We start from the raw sequence: 15,426 nt of genomic DNA on the forward strand, positions 1-15,426 counted from the left end.
TAGCACACTCGCCTAGCATGTGTGAGTTACTGGGTTTGATTCTCAGCACCACATAAAAATAAAATAAAGATATTGTGTCTACCTAAAACTAAAAAAAAAAAAAAATTTTAAAAAGATGTGATTAATGGTTAAATAAATTTTAAAAAATATATATGTAATATTATGTATGTTTTACTACAGTAAAAAAGATGTTATTAATTTTTCTTGGGGGGGGTACTGGGGATTGAACTCAGGGGCACTCCACCACTGAGCCATATCCCCAGCCCTATTTTGTATTTTATTTAGAGACAGGGTCTCACTGAGTTGCTTAGTACCTTGCTATTGCTGAGGCTGGCTTTGAACTCGAGATCCTCCTGCCTCAGTCTCCCAAGCCACTAGGATTACAGGCATGTACCATCATGCAAAAAATATGTTATTAATTTTTAAAGTCCAATCTGTCCTTAAGACAAAAGCCAGATTTGTGTCAAAAGAAGCACAAATGTTACTTATGTCCAAATGACAGAATCTGAACTACTCCCTCACTGCTACCCAGGTATCTGATCCCTTTGTTCCCACTAGCAGCCTAACTTTATTTTACCCCAAAATCTGAAATAGAACTTACAATGTTTAAGCATATTTTTAAATCATTGTGGTCTTTCTGTTTTGTCTTTCATAAAACTAATAATGGTACTTTTAAAGGATAAGCTGTAACTCAGATGGAGGTGAGGAGTTTCAATTTTACAACCAACACTTCAATTTCCAAGCTGTTTTTAGCAAGTCTTACCCTTTGCCATTGCCTGAAGTCTGAAAGAACTAAATTGCATAAATTTCCCTTATTTGAGGATAAAATGTCTTTTGCACTGGAAGAAGAAAAAAGAGCAAGAGAAAGGTCTTAGAATGAGGTATAAACAAAGAAAATCATAGGTCCATACAGTAACAATTCTCCTCAACAATTTTTAGGCATGCTTTCCAGATTCAACCCTCACCCCATAGACAATCATCCTTATTTTTTATTAACATAATAAAATTGTGTTTATTGTATAAATTAGTGGGCTTCACTGTGAGCATTCATCTTTAAATTTACACATATATATTTTTTATTTTTATTTTTAGATTCTAAGTGAACCTGAGCAATTGTCACAGGACCATGGGAAACAATAGTATCTTTTTAAAAGGGTGGGAACTCAAAACTAGATCGATATAAGAAAAATTCCTGACACATACAGGAGCTTCTTTTAATTTCTCCAAAGTCTCAGAAGGAAAGCCTATTTTTAAAAAAGAAGAGTGAATTATGGCCAACCGTGCTAGTCTCACAGATAAGAGTCAGAGAAGTATGCACATGGCAGCAGCAATCAGCCTGGAGATATACCAGTTTCCATTTCCAGAACTTCCAATCTACTAAGTAGGAAACTTTTTAGGGTTTGTGAAAAACTGAAACTACTGTACTCAAGTTGACACAGAAATGGTACCTAAAAGATGTCTCTTTGACAATGTATCTTAAAGCTGAAGAAAAAATACTTAGAAATTATCCTGTCTATATCCAAAGTATAGATGCCCATTATACTTTGGATAGTGATTCATCCAGTCTCAACTTCACTAACTTATTATTAGCTTCTTCCATTATCAGTACTCTAATCATTAAAAAATATGATATTCAATCAAAATTGATCTTTCTGTAAATGTCACCCATTGATTCTACTTCTCTAAAATGCACTAAGCTACAGAATTTGCAAATATTCAGATATTTGGATATTCAAGTGTGCCAACAGTATAACATAAATTGACTTTATTTTAAAAAGAGAGAAAAGAAAAATAGTTGGACTTAAATGAAGGCAACAGGGGCTGGGGCTCAGTGCTTGCCTTGCATGTGTGAGGCACTAGGTTTGATTCTCAGCACTTTATATAAACAAATAAAATAAAGGTCCATTGACAACTAAAAAAATTTTTTTTTAAAAAAATGAAGGCAACAGCAGTAAGGCAAGGAGATCAAAAGGGACCTCGGAAATAATGAGCACTACAAACCACCAGAGGGTTCAAGGTCCTTAACAGCATTCTGCCCTAGTAAGGGATGCTGGTTAATTTCCCTAATATCAATGTTAGAGTAATTACAAAGTAGGAGAGAAAGAGACAGAGAGAATTGGACTGAGTTATCAGATGTGATATGATAAAATCAGAAAAAAAAGATTCTTGGAGACCCACTTATTTATGAAGAACTGCTGCCATTTGATAAGGCCATCTTTAATTATCTGCAATGTCTCCTTTGTAGATTCTTCGTTTCGTTCCGCCTCCTTTTTAAATTTGTTCATTGACATTTTCCATTTCACTGTCAACTTCTGTAACACTGCAAGGTCTACAGTGTCCTAAAATGCACAGAATCTAATTATCCACTTATTCATGTAACAAATATTTATTAACATTATTAATATTAACCAGGCCATTATTAATATTACAATACTTAGAACAATCCATAGAAAATGTATCAAAACTTTATGAAGAAATTCCTCTTTCAAAATATCATTAGTGACATAATTTTCAATGATACTTTAAATATCAGGGATAAGACTTTCCTTCTGAAACATGGACCAAATTTTCCAAACATGGACTTTCACAGGGGCAAGTGATACACTGGCAATAACAAGAACCAGGAAGCCAGTCAGAGGTGAAATGATTATGAGAGGTGTGACCCAATCAGTGTATTAATCCACAGATATGAATTAACTAGGCGAGCTAGGTGTAGCTGGAGGAGGTAGGTTACTGGGGTGTGCCTTTGGGGTTTATAGTTTGTCCCTGGGGAATGAAATTCTCTCTGCTTTCTGGTTGCTGTGTTTTGAGCTGCTTTCTTCTGCCCCACCCTCCTGCCATGATAGTCTGCCTCATCTCCAGTCCTGAGGTTTGGAATCCGCAAACCGTGGACTGAGACCTCTAAAACTTGAATGCCAAATAAACTTTTCCCCCTCTACATCGTTCTTCTTGGTTCTTTTGGTCAAAAAAAAAAAAAAAACCTGTTTAAAACAAAATCCTGGGGCTGGGGTTGTGGCTCAGCAATAGCGCGCTCGCCTGACACATGCAGGGCGCTGGGTTCAATCCCTAGCACCACATAGAATAAATAAATAAAATAAAGATATATTTAAAAAGTATCCATGTGCTTATAAAAAATCCCTAATACATATCTCATCAAATGGTTTTAAAAATTAAAGGAGTAAGGGCAGAGCAGAGCCGCCGCCCGCGCCTGTAAGGTAGGCAGACCTGCGACCGACCGGCAGAACAGCCCCAGCGGCCCGTCAGCGTGGTAGACAGATCACCCCAATTGGAGGAGGAGCACAGCCGCCGCCCGCCCCTGCAAGGGAGACTTTTCAACTATACAAGAGCAATATAAATATATAGGGGGAAAATTTCAAAAACACAACAGTTTCACCAAGCAGAAAGAAACGCGAGCAGTATGAAAAGACAAGGAAAGAAAGGACCACAAGCAATGCAGGTCAACTCAACTTTAGAAGAGGTAATAGCTGCAGCAGATGGAATGTCAGATAAAGAATTCAGGATATACATTTTCAGATGATCTGGAGTCTCAAGGAAGACATTAGACAGCAAAATCAGACAATGAAAGATCACTTCGACAATGAATTACATAAACAAATCCAAGAAGCAAAAGATCAACTATACAAGGAGATAGAGGTTATAAAAAACAAACAAACAGAAATCCTAGAAATGCAGGAAGCAATAAACCAACTTAAAAACTCAACTGAGAATACTACCAGCAGAGTAGAACACTTAGAAGATAGAACATCAGACAATGAAGACAAAGTATTCCAACTTGAAAAGAACATAGACAGCTCAGCAAGACTGTTAAGAAACCATGAGCAGAACATCCAAGAAATATGGGATAACATAAAGAGACCAAACTTGAGTCATTGGGATACAGGAAGGTATAGAGGTCCAAACCAAAGGAATGAGCAATCTATTCAATGAAATAATAAGAGAAAACTTCCCAGACTTGAAGAATGAGACAGAATCCCAAATCCTAGAAGCCTACAGGACACCGAATGTGCAAAATCATAAGAGATCCACACCTAGACACATTATAATGAAGATGCCCAACATACAGAATAAGGAGAGAATTTTAAAAGCTACAAGAGAAAGGAAGCAGATTACATTTAGGGGTAAACCAATCAGGATAACAGCTGATCTTTCAACACAGACTCTGAAAGCTAGAAGATCCTGGAATAACATATTTCAAACACTGAAAGAAAATGGGTTCCAACCAAGAATTGTGTATCCAGTGAAATTAAGCTTCAGGATGGAAGATGAAATTAAAAACCTTCCACTATAAACAAAAGTTAAAAGAATTTGCAACTACAAAAACCATCTCTTCAAAACATCCTCGGCAAAACATTACAGGAAGAGGAAATGGAAAATAACAATGAAAACCAACAGTGGGAGGTAGGACAGTAAAGGGGGAAAAATAATCAAAGAGGAAAACAAACCATGTTTAGTAACATAAATAAACAAATATGGCTGGAAGAACAACCCATATCTCAATAATAACCCTAAATGTTAATGGCTTAAACTCACCAATTAAGAGACACAGGCTAGTAGAATGGATCACAAAACAAGACCCAACAATATGCTGCCTACAGGAGACGCATTTGATAGGAAAAGACATACATAGACTGAAGGTGAAAGGTTGGGAAAAATCATATCACTCATATGGACTTCGGAAACAAGCAGGAGTGTCCATACTCATATCAAATAAAATAGATTTCAAGCCAAAGTTAATCAAAAGGGATAAAGAGGGACACTACATACTGCTCAAGGGAACCATACACCAACAAGACATAACAATCATAAATATATATGCCCCAAACAATGGTGCAGCTATGTTCATCAAACAAACTCTTCTCAAGTTCAAGAGTCTAATAGACCACCATACAATAATCATGGGAGACTTCAACACACCTTTCTCACCACTGGACAGATCTTCCAAACAAAAGTTGAATAAGGAAACTATAGAACTCAATAACACAATTAATAACCTAGACTTAATTGACATATATAGAATATACCACCCAACATCAAGCAGTTACACTTTTTTCTCAGCAGCACATGGATCCTTCTCAAAAATAGATCATATATTATGTCACAGGGCAACTCTTAGACAATATAAAGGAGTAGAGATAATACCATGCACCTTATCGGATCATAATGGAATGAAACTAAAAATCAACGATAAAAGAAGGAAGGAAAAATCATGCATCACTTGGAGAATGAACAGTAGGTTACTGAATGATCAATGGGTTATAGAAGACATCAAGGAGGAAATTTAAAAATTCTTAGAGATAAATGAAAACACAGACACAACATATCGGAATCTATGGGACACATTGAAAGCAGTTCTAAGAGGAAAATTCATTGCTTGGAGTTCATTCCTTAAAAAAAGAAAAAACCAACAAATAAATGATCTCATACTTCATCTCAAAATCCTAGAAAAAGAAGAGCAAAACAACAGCAAAAGAAGTAGAAGGCAAGAAATAATTAAAATCAGAGCTGAAATTAATGAAATCGAAACAAAAGAAACAATTGAAAAAATTGACAAAACTAAAAGTTGGTTCTTTGAAAAAATAAATAAAATCGACAGACCCTTAGCCATGCTAATGAAGAGAAGAAGAGAGAGAACTAAAATTACTAGCATACGGGATGAAAAAGGAAATATCACAACAGACACTTCAGAAATACAGAAGATAATCAGAAATTATTTTGAATCCTTATACTCCAATAAAATAGAAGATAGTGAAGGCATCAATAAATTTCTTAAGTCATATGATCTGCCCAGATTGAGTCAGGAGGATATAGACAACCTAAACAGACCAATATCAATTGAGGATATAGAAGAAACCATCAAAAGACTACCAACTAAGAAAAGCCCAGGACCAGATGGGTATACAGCAGAGTTTTACAAAACCTTTAAAGAGGAACTAATACCAATACTTTTCAATAGCTATTTCAGGAAATAGAAAAAGAGGGAGAACTTCCAAATTCATTCTACGAGGCCAACATCACCCTGATTCCTAAACCAGACAAAGACACTTCAAAGAAAGAAAACTACAGACCAATATCTCTAATGAACCTAGATGCAAAAATCCTCAATAAAATTCTGGCGAATTGGATACAAAAACATATCAAAAAATTGTGCACCATGATCAAGTAGGATTCATCCCTGGGATGCAAGGTTGGTTCAATATACGGAAATCAATAAATGTTATTCACCACATCAATAGACTTAAAAATAAGAACCATATGATCATCTCGATAGATGCGGAAAAAGCATTCGACAAAGTACAGCATCCCTTTATGTTCAAAACTCTAGAAAAACTAGGGATAATAGGAACATACCTCAATATTGTAAAAGCAATCTATGCTAAGCCTCAGGCTAGCATCATTCTGAATGGAGAAAAATTGAAGGCATTCCCTCTAAAATCCGGAACAAGACAGGGATGCCCTCTCCCACCACTTCTGTTCAACATAGTTCTCGAAACACTGGCCAGAGCAATTAGACAGACGAAAGAAATCAAAGGCATAAAAATAGGAAAAGAAGAACTTAAATTATCACTATTTGCAGGTGACATGATTCTATACCTAGCAGACCCAAAAGGGTCTACAAAGAAACTATTAGAGCTAATAAATGAATTCAGCAAAGTGGCAGGATATAAAATCAACACGCATAAATCAAAGGCATTTCTGTATATTAGCGACAAATCCTCTGAAATGGAAATGAGGACAACCACTCCATTCACAATATCCTCAAAAAAAATAAAATACTTGGGAATCAACCTAACAAAAGAGGTGAAAGACTTATACAATGAAAACTACAGAACCCTAAAGAGAGAAATAGAAGAAAATCTTAGAAGATGGAAAAATATACCCTGTTCATGGATAGGCAGAACTAACATCATCAAAATGGCGATATTACCAAAAGTTCTCTATAGGTTTAATGCAATGCCAATCAAAGTCCCAACGGCATTTCTTGTAGAAATAGAGAAAGCAATCATGAAATTCATATGGAAAAATAAAAGACCCAGAATAGCAAAAACAATGCTAAGCAGGAAGTGTGAATCAGGCAGTATAGCGATACCAGACTTCAAACTATACTACAGAGCAATAGTAACAAAAACAGCATGGTACTGGTACCAAAACAGGCGGGTGGACCAATGGTACAGAATAGAGGACACAGAAACCAATCCACAAAACTTCAACTATCTTATATTTGATAAAGGGGCTAAAAGCATGCAATGGAGGAAGGATAGCATCTTCAACAAATGGTGCTGGGAAAACTGGAAATCCATATGCAACAAAATGAAATTGAATCCCTTTCTCTTGCCATGCACAAAAGTTAACTCAAAATGGATCAAGGAGCTTGATATCAAATCAGAGACACGGCGTCTGATAGAAGAAAAAGTTGGCTACGATCTACATACTGTGGGGTCGGGCTCCAAATTCCTCAATAGGACACCCATAGCACAAGAGTTAATAACTAGAATCAACAAATGGGACTTACTCAAACTAAAAAGTTTTTTCTCAGCAAAAGAAATAATAAGAGAGGTAAATAGGGAGCCTACATCCTGGGAACAAATCTTTACTCCTCACACTTCAGATAGAGCCCTAATATCCAGAGTATACAAAGAACTCAAAAAATTAGACAATAAGAAAACAAATAACCCAATCAACAAATGGGCCAAGGACCTGAACAGACACTTCTCAGAGGAGGACATACAATCAATCAACAAGTACATGAAAAAATGCTCACCATCTCTAGCAGTCAGAGAAATGCAAATCAAAACCACCCTAAGATACCATCTCACTCCAGTAAGATTGGCAGCCATTATGAAGTCAAACAACAACAAGTGCTGGCGAGGATGTGGGGAAAAGGGTACACTTGTACATTGCTGGTGGGACTGCAAATTGGTGCAGCCAATTTGGAAAGCAGTATGGAGATTTCTTGGAAAGCTGGGAATGGAACCACCATTTGACCCAGCTATTCCCCTTCTCGGTCTATTCCCTAAAGACCTAAAAAGAGCATGCTACAGGGACACTGCTACATCCATGTTCATAGCAGCACAATTCACAATAGCAAGACTGTGGAACCAACCTAGATGCCCTTCAATAGACGAATGGATAAAAAAAAAATGTGGCATTTATACACAATGGAGTATTACTCTGCATTAAAAAATGACAAAATCATAGAATTTGCAGGGAAATGGATGGCATTAGAGCAGATTATGCTAAGTGAAGCTAGCCAATCCCTAAAAAACAAATGCCAAATGTCTTCTTTGATATAAGGAGAGTAACTAAGAACAGAGTAGGGACGAAGAGCATGAGAAGAAGATTAACATTAAACAGGGATGAGAGGTGGGAGGGAAAGGGAGAGAGAAGGGAAACTGCATGGAAATGGAAGGAGACCCTCAGGGTTATACAAAAGTACATACAAGAGGAAGTGAGTGGAAAGGGAAAAATAATACAAGGGGGAGAAATGAATGACAGTAGAGGGGGTAGAGAGAGAAGAGGGGAGGGGAGGGGAGGGGAGGGGAGGGGAGGGGGGATAGTAGAGGATAGGAAAGGCAGCAGAACACAACAGACACTAGTATGGCAATATGTAAATCAATGGATGTGTAACTGATGTAATTCTGCAATCTGTATATGGGGCAAAAATGGGAGTTCATAACCCACTTGAATCAAAGTGTGAAATATGATATATCAAGAAATTTGTAATGTTTTGAACAACCAACAATAAAAAATTTAAAAAAAAAAAAACAAGTGCTGGCGAGGATGTGGGGAAAAGGGTACACTTGTACATTGCTGGTGGGACTGCAAATTGGTGCGGCCAATTTGGAAAGCAGTATGGAGATTTCTTGGAAAGCTGGGAATGGAACCACCATTTGACCCAGCTATTCCCCTTCTCGGTCTATTCCCTAAAGACCTAAAAAGAGCATGCTACAGGGACACTGCTACATCGATGTTCATAGCAGCACAATTCACAATTCAGCAAGACTGTGGAACCAACCTAGATGCCCTTCAATAGACGAATGGATAAAAAAAAATGTGGCATTTATACACAATGGAGTATTACTCTGCATTAAAAAATGACAAAATCATAGAATTTGCAGGGAAATGGATGGCATTAGAGCAGATTATGCTAAGTGAAGCTAGCCAATCCCTAAAAAACAAATGCCAAATGTCTTCTTTGATATAAGGAGAGTAACTAAGAACAGAGTAGGGTCGAAGAGCATGAGAAGAAGATTAACATTAAACAGGGATGAGAGGTGGGAGGGAAAGGGAGAGAGAAGGGAAACTGCATGGAAATGGAAGGAGACCCTCAGGGTTATACAAAATTACATACAAGAGGAAGTGAGGGGAAAGGGAAAAATAATACAAGGGGGAGAAATGAATGACAGTAGAGGGGGTAGAGAGAGAAGAGGGGAGGGGAGGGAGGGGAGGGGGGATAGTAGAGGATAGGAAAGGCAGCAGAATACAACAGACACTAGTATGGCAATATGTAAATCAATGGATGTGTAACTGATGTGATTCTGCAATCTGTATACGGGGTAAAAATGGGAGTTCATAACCCACTTGAATCAAAGTGTGAAATATGATATATCAAGAACTATGTAATGTTTTGAACAACCAACAATAAAAATTTTTAAAAAAAGAATTAAAGGAAATGACAAGTGTAAATGGTTTGACTCAATAGAAACACATCAAATGCCCATTCCTTCCTTTTCTCCCCCCCTAAAAATCATTGAATTTTCTGATAAACTTGCACAGAATGTATCCATAAAACAACTACTTACTTTATTTTTAGTTTAAACACTACTAGAATAATTATATGAAAAACATCATAGTGTTATTAAGCTCAAATTATCAGAATTACAATAGAAGAGGAATTTAAGGAAGTAAGAGCCTTCATTTACTCTCCCTTAAATTTTTTTTTCCATTCTACCCACAAAAAAAGCACAAATATAAAACTATATTTAAAATTTTGCAAATTTAACAAAGCAAATCAATATTTGGTCCTAACCCTCAACACCTGCAGTCTCTTCTCCCATAATATAAGCGGACTGAGCTTTACCTTGTTTGACAGCAATATGATGAAATGCCTTGCATATTTATTCCAACCTTTTTCATTGAGGTAGAGTCTTTTAGCCAAAATGACTCTATTTCTTTCAATTACCTACAAAAAATAATGTACCATGATCAGGAACCTAAAACATTAACAAATCACTATAATTTATTACAGTAGTTTCACATGTCAATGTTTCATTGAATCATTATCTGAATCAAAATTTTTTGTTTAACCACTAATTGAATCACAAATTCACATTTTCTAAAACCACTGAACTGTAACCAAACTCAAGTATAGTATATAGTAGAGGTTTTTAAACAATTTGATCTCAAGATCCCTTTATACTCAAAAAAACTACTGAAGATTCCAAAGTGCTTTTATCTGTATGGACTACATCTATCATTATTTATTACACTGGAAATTAAACTAAAATTATTTAATATATATATCTATTTGTCAATTCACTTAAAGTGTTAGTAAATCCATTATATGTTAATATAAATAGCATTTTAACAAACTACATTTTTTAAAAACATGAATAAAATGTTATTGTTTTACATTTTTACAAGTATTTTTAATACATGCCTAGTAGAACTGATTCTCATATTTGCTTTTTTGCATTCAATCTGCTGCAACATCCCATGTCTAATAGCTTCTAAAAAATCCACTGCACACTCATAAATGAATGAGAGTGAAAATGGCAAATAACAACTTTTTAAAATATATTTTTAGTTGTAGGTGAACACAATGCCTTTATTTTTTTAAATTTATTTTTATGTGGTGCTGAGGATTGAACCCAGTGCCTCACCCGCGCTAGGCAAGTGCTCTACCACTGAGCCACAACCCCCGCCCCAGAAAGAACATCTTAATGTTATTAAGAAATTAATTTTGACATCACAGAGCTATTAAAAGGGTCTTTTGGATCCTCCCCCACTCCCCAAGGTTCCCTGAGCCACACTCTGAGAATCACTTAATGAATGACTGTTCTAGACACTGTGGATATAGCCATGAACAAAAAACAAAAGTCCTCGTTTCAGAGTTAACATTCTAGGTGATATTTTTCCAGTTGGAAGGTACTTTAGGGATAATCTAACACACACCCCGTCAATGCAAGATAATCCTGTACAGAAAGGTTTACCAGGGGTCAGTTATCTACTATTTAAATTCCTTAGTGTGAGGAAGCACACTTGTCTTTTTTTTTTTCTCCTACTGAACTAATATGCCTAGTTCAATCTTGTTTCTTACATATATACTGTCATGACTGTTTCCTCTGAATATGTCAATGATGGAGCAGCCACAGTCTCTCCTCATCAGGACAGCAGGCAATGACTGAGCCTGGGGTTTGCTGCTGCTACCTCTGTCCCTGCTAAGACCTGCTTTTGGCTCGGGCCATAGGACCTTAGTATCCTGAGACATTTTAGATTCTTAGCTCCCAAGACTGATATGGTCAGAGCTCATCATGTCTAAGTTAAAAAGCTCAGAGACACTCCAAGTGGTGGCTTGCTGTCGGCCCATAAATGCAAGGAAAAGACCATTTCCTATGAAAAGGTGGTGGACCTGGACGTAAATCTAGGGAAGTTGTCTGTGAAGAGCTCCGAAGGCACAGCCCATAAAATGCCCAATACCTTCGCCTCATTTGCAGTCTATGACTAGAACACCAAGCAGTTTGGATTCTATGATAAGATGTTCTGACCACTCATGGACTCCGTCCTGCAAAGTTTTAATGGGACCATTTTGCCTATGGACAAACTGGGACTGGGAAAACCTACACTATGAAAGAAGTCCATGGTGACCCTGAAAAAAGAGGGATAATCCCCAATTCATTTGACCACATCTTTACCCACATCTCTTGATCACAGAATCAGCAGTACCTTGACAGGGCTTCTTTCTTAGAGATCTACCAGGAGGAGATCTGAGATCTGTTCTCAAAGAATCAGACCAAAAGGCTGAGTTCAAAGAGAGCCCTGACACAGTAATGTAGACAAAGACCTATCTTCCTTTGTCATCAAAAGCATGAAGGAGATAGAGGATGTGATGAATGTGGGGAACCAGAACCAATCTCTTGGTGCTACCAACATGAATGAACACAGCTCATGTTCTTGTGCTACCTCTGTCATCACTATCAAGAGCAGTGAAGTCAGTCTTGATGGTAGAAAACCACATCCAGGTAGGGAACCTGGTAGATCTTGTTGGCAGTAAATGGCAAGTCAAGACCAGTGTACAGGGGAAAAACTGAAGGAAGCAACAAAGATCAACCTTCCCTTTCAGCCTTGGGTAATGCCATCTCTGCCCTGGTAGATGAGAAAAGCACTCACATTCCATATCCAGACTCAAAACTTACCAGGCTCCTCCCAGATTCCCCTGGTAGCGATGCGAAGATTGTATGGTAGCCAATGTGAGTCCTATATTACACAATGTAGAAGAGACTCTGACCACTTTGAGATATGCCACCCATGCCAAAACCATTGAGAACAAGCCAAGGGTCAATGAGGAACCAAAGGATGCCCTCCTTCAATAATTCCAAGAAGAAAATGCTCAACTCCAGGCCCAGCTGGAAAAGCAGTCCATTGGCAGGAGGAAGAGGCAAGAGAAGTGGAGGGAAAGTGATAGCAGTGGGGAGAGGGAGGAGAAACAGGAAGGAGAAGGGGGTGAGGAGAAAGGCAATGATGAGGATGATTACTGGAGGAAACAGCAAGAAAAACTGGATTGAGAAGCCAGGCCCTTGTAGAAGACCACAGCTTGGTTATAGAAGAGAAGATGAGGGGACTGGATTGTGGCTCAGTGACAGAGCATTTGCCTGGCATATGTGAGGCCCTGGGTTCGATCCTCAGCACTGCAGATAAATAAATCAATAAAGGTCCATTGACAGCTAATACACACACACACACACACACACACACACACACACATATATATATATATATATATATATATATATTAAGTGGGGAGAGAGAGAGAGAAGTTGAGGCTGCTAAATAAGAAGGAGAAAAAGATACATGGAGGACATGCAGCAGGAGAAGGATGCTGCTGAGATGCTAGGTGCCAAAATCAAGATTCCATGCCATTCCTAGGCCCTTTCCCCCATCACTGCTTTTTCTTTTACTTAAAAAAAAATACAAAGGCCAGGCACAGTGGTGCATGTCTGTAATCCTAGTTACTCGGGAGGCCAAGACAGAAGGATCCAAGTTAACAGCCAACCTGGACAACTAAGCAAGACCCTGTGTTAAAATAAAAAGGGTTGGGGGAATAACACAGTGGTAGAACACTTGCCTAGCATGCATGAGAGCCTACACTGAACACTACACACACACACACACACACACTCACGAAAAAGATACTAAGGATTTTTTTTGGTTAGCCATTTCCAACAGCTCCTTGTTCATCTAGCGCTCAATAAACATTTGTTGAATTGAATTAAAATGAAGAAAACAATTTTTTCAAATTTAAAAAAAAATTTAAAAATTGGATTTATAATAATAATTAAATATATGCACAGTATAAAGAACAGCAATAACACTAATACCCATGATGTATCCCCCCACACCAGACCTTAAATTATACTACAGAGCATAGAGCATGGTATTGGCACCAAAACAGACATGAAGACCAATGAAACAGAATAGAAGACACAGAGACACACCCACATAAACAGTTATCTCATACTAGACAAGGGTACCAAAAAACATACATTGAAGAAAAGATAACCTCTTCAACAAATGGTGCTGGGAAAACTGGAAATCCATATGTAGTAGACTAAAATTGAAACCCTATCTCTCACCCTGCACAAAACTCAATTCAAAGTGGATCAAGGACCTAGGCATTAGACCAGAGACCCTGTGCCTATTAGAAGAAAATATACAACCAACACTCCATCATGTCAGCTTGGTAACTGAGTTCCTCAATAGGACTCCTAAAGTGCAAGAAGTAAAACCAGGAATCAATAAATGAGATGGAATCAAACTAAAAAGCTTCTTCACAGCCAAGGAAACAATCAAGAGTGTGAAGAGAGAGCCTACAGAATGGGAGAAAATCTTTGCCACCTGCACCTTAGATAGAGCATTAATTCCCAGGATACACAATGAACTAAAAAACTTAACACCAAAACCCAAATAACTCAATCAATAAATGGGCAATGGAACTGAACACACACTTCACAGAAGAAATATGATTGGTCGGGGCTGGGACTGTGGCTCAGTGGTAGAGCGCTCACCTAGCACATGCGAGGCCCTGGGTTCGATCCCCAACATCTCATAAAAATAAATTAATTAATTAAATAAAGGTATTTAAAAATGTAAGCATAATATATTATAAAAAAAGAAATATGATCGGTCAACAAATATATGAAAAAATGTTCAACATCTCTAGCAATTAGAAATATGCAAATTAAAACTATACTGATATTCCATCTCACTCCAGTCAGAATGGCAATTATCAAGAATACAAGTAACAATAAAAGTTGGAGAAGATGTGGGGAACCAAGTACACTTATATATTGCTGATGGGACTGCAAATTGGTGCTACCACAATGGAAAGCAGTATGGAATTCCTTAGAAAACTTGGAATGGAAAACATAAGAAGAGAGTACAATATCTAGACTACAAATGAAAACAATTCATACAATTTTCTTTCTCAGGTTTTAGTGAAAGGTATGCAGCAGAATCTTTAGAAGCTTCTGCTATTCCCTTCACTCAGAGGGTACACCTCATCCTGAATTTGGTTCTTACCGTTTCCTTCCTCTTCTTTAAAGTCCTTCCATATATGTATATAACTTTAAATAAAACAGAGGTCAGTTTCATGTGATTTCTTACTTTTCAAAAATGATTATTGGGGCTAAGGCTGGGGCTCAGCAATAGAGTGCTCGCCTAGCATGTGCAAGGTGCTGGGTTCAATCCTCAACACCACATAAAATTAATAAAGATATTGTGTCCAACTACAATAACAATAAAAACTTAAGAAAATAATAAATAAAAACAATTACCAATGACTTTTTTTACAATTCTGCATCAGGATGGATGTAACCTAGATAAGGTTTGACCATTCTAGAGGAATATGGGACAACTATCTCCACCTATTTTCTTTCTTCTCATCTTGTCAGATCTAGCATTATTTTAAGAACCATCTCATGAAATTGCCTTATAGAGAATTTGCAGTCATTTCAATGCCATTGAACTTTTTTCTTACACGGGTTGCTTTTACACTGGGTCTCATTAGGTGTCTGCCCTGAATTTGATCTATTTGTCCCTGAAGACAGAATATCATGGTAGTTGGGAGTTCAGGCTCTAGAGCAGACTTGCTAGGCATTACCTATGTAAACTTAGGCAAATTCCTTGAGT

At 37.4% G+C, this 15,426-nt stretch overlaps 1 protein-coding gene and 1 pseudogene across 1 annotated transcript in view; one reads left to right on the plus strand and one right to left on the minus strand.

The window, feature by feature from the left end:
• Axdnd1 (axonemal dynein light chain domain containing 1) overlaps positions 1-15,426 on the minus strand; it is an 84,490-nt gene that overhangs the window by 40,992 nt on the left and 28,072 nt on the right. Inside the window, exons 13-15 of the mRNA XM_027935058.2 lie at positions 10,100-10,201; positions 2,179-2,339; positions 764-839 (exon numbers count right to left, since the gene is read on the minus strand). Of these exons, the coding sequence (XP_027790859.1) occupies positions 764-839; positions 2,179-2,339; positions 10,100-10,201 (339 nt within the window). The remainder of the gene's footprint in view (positions 1-763; positions 840-2,178; positions 2,340-10,099; positions 10,202-15,426) is intronic.
• On the plus strand, positions 11,553-13,164 carry LOC114092309 (kinesin-like protein KIF3B pseudogene; annotated as a pseudogene).

This window comes from Marmota flaviventris, chromosome 12 (genome assembly GCF_047511675.1).
Source record: "Marmota flaviventris isolate mMarFla1 chromosome 12, mMarFla1.hap1, whole genome shotgun sequence".
NCBI classification, from domain to species: Eukaryota; Metazoa; Chordata; class Mammalia; order Rodentia; family Sciuridae; genus Marmota; species Marmota flaviventris.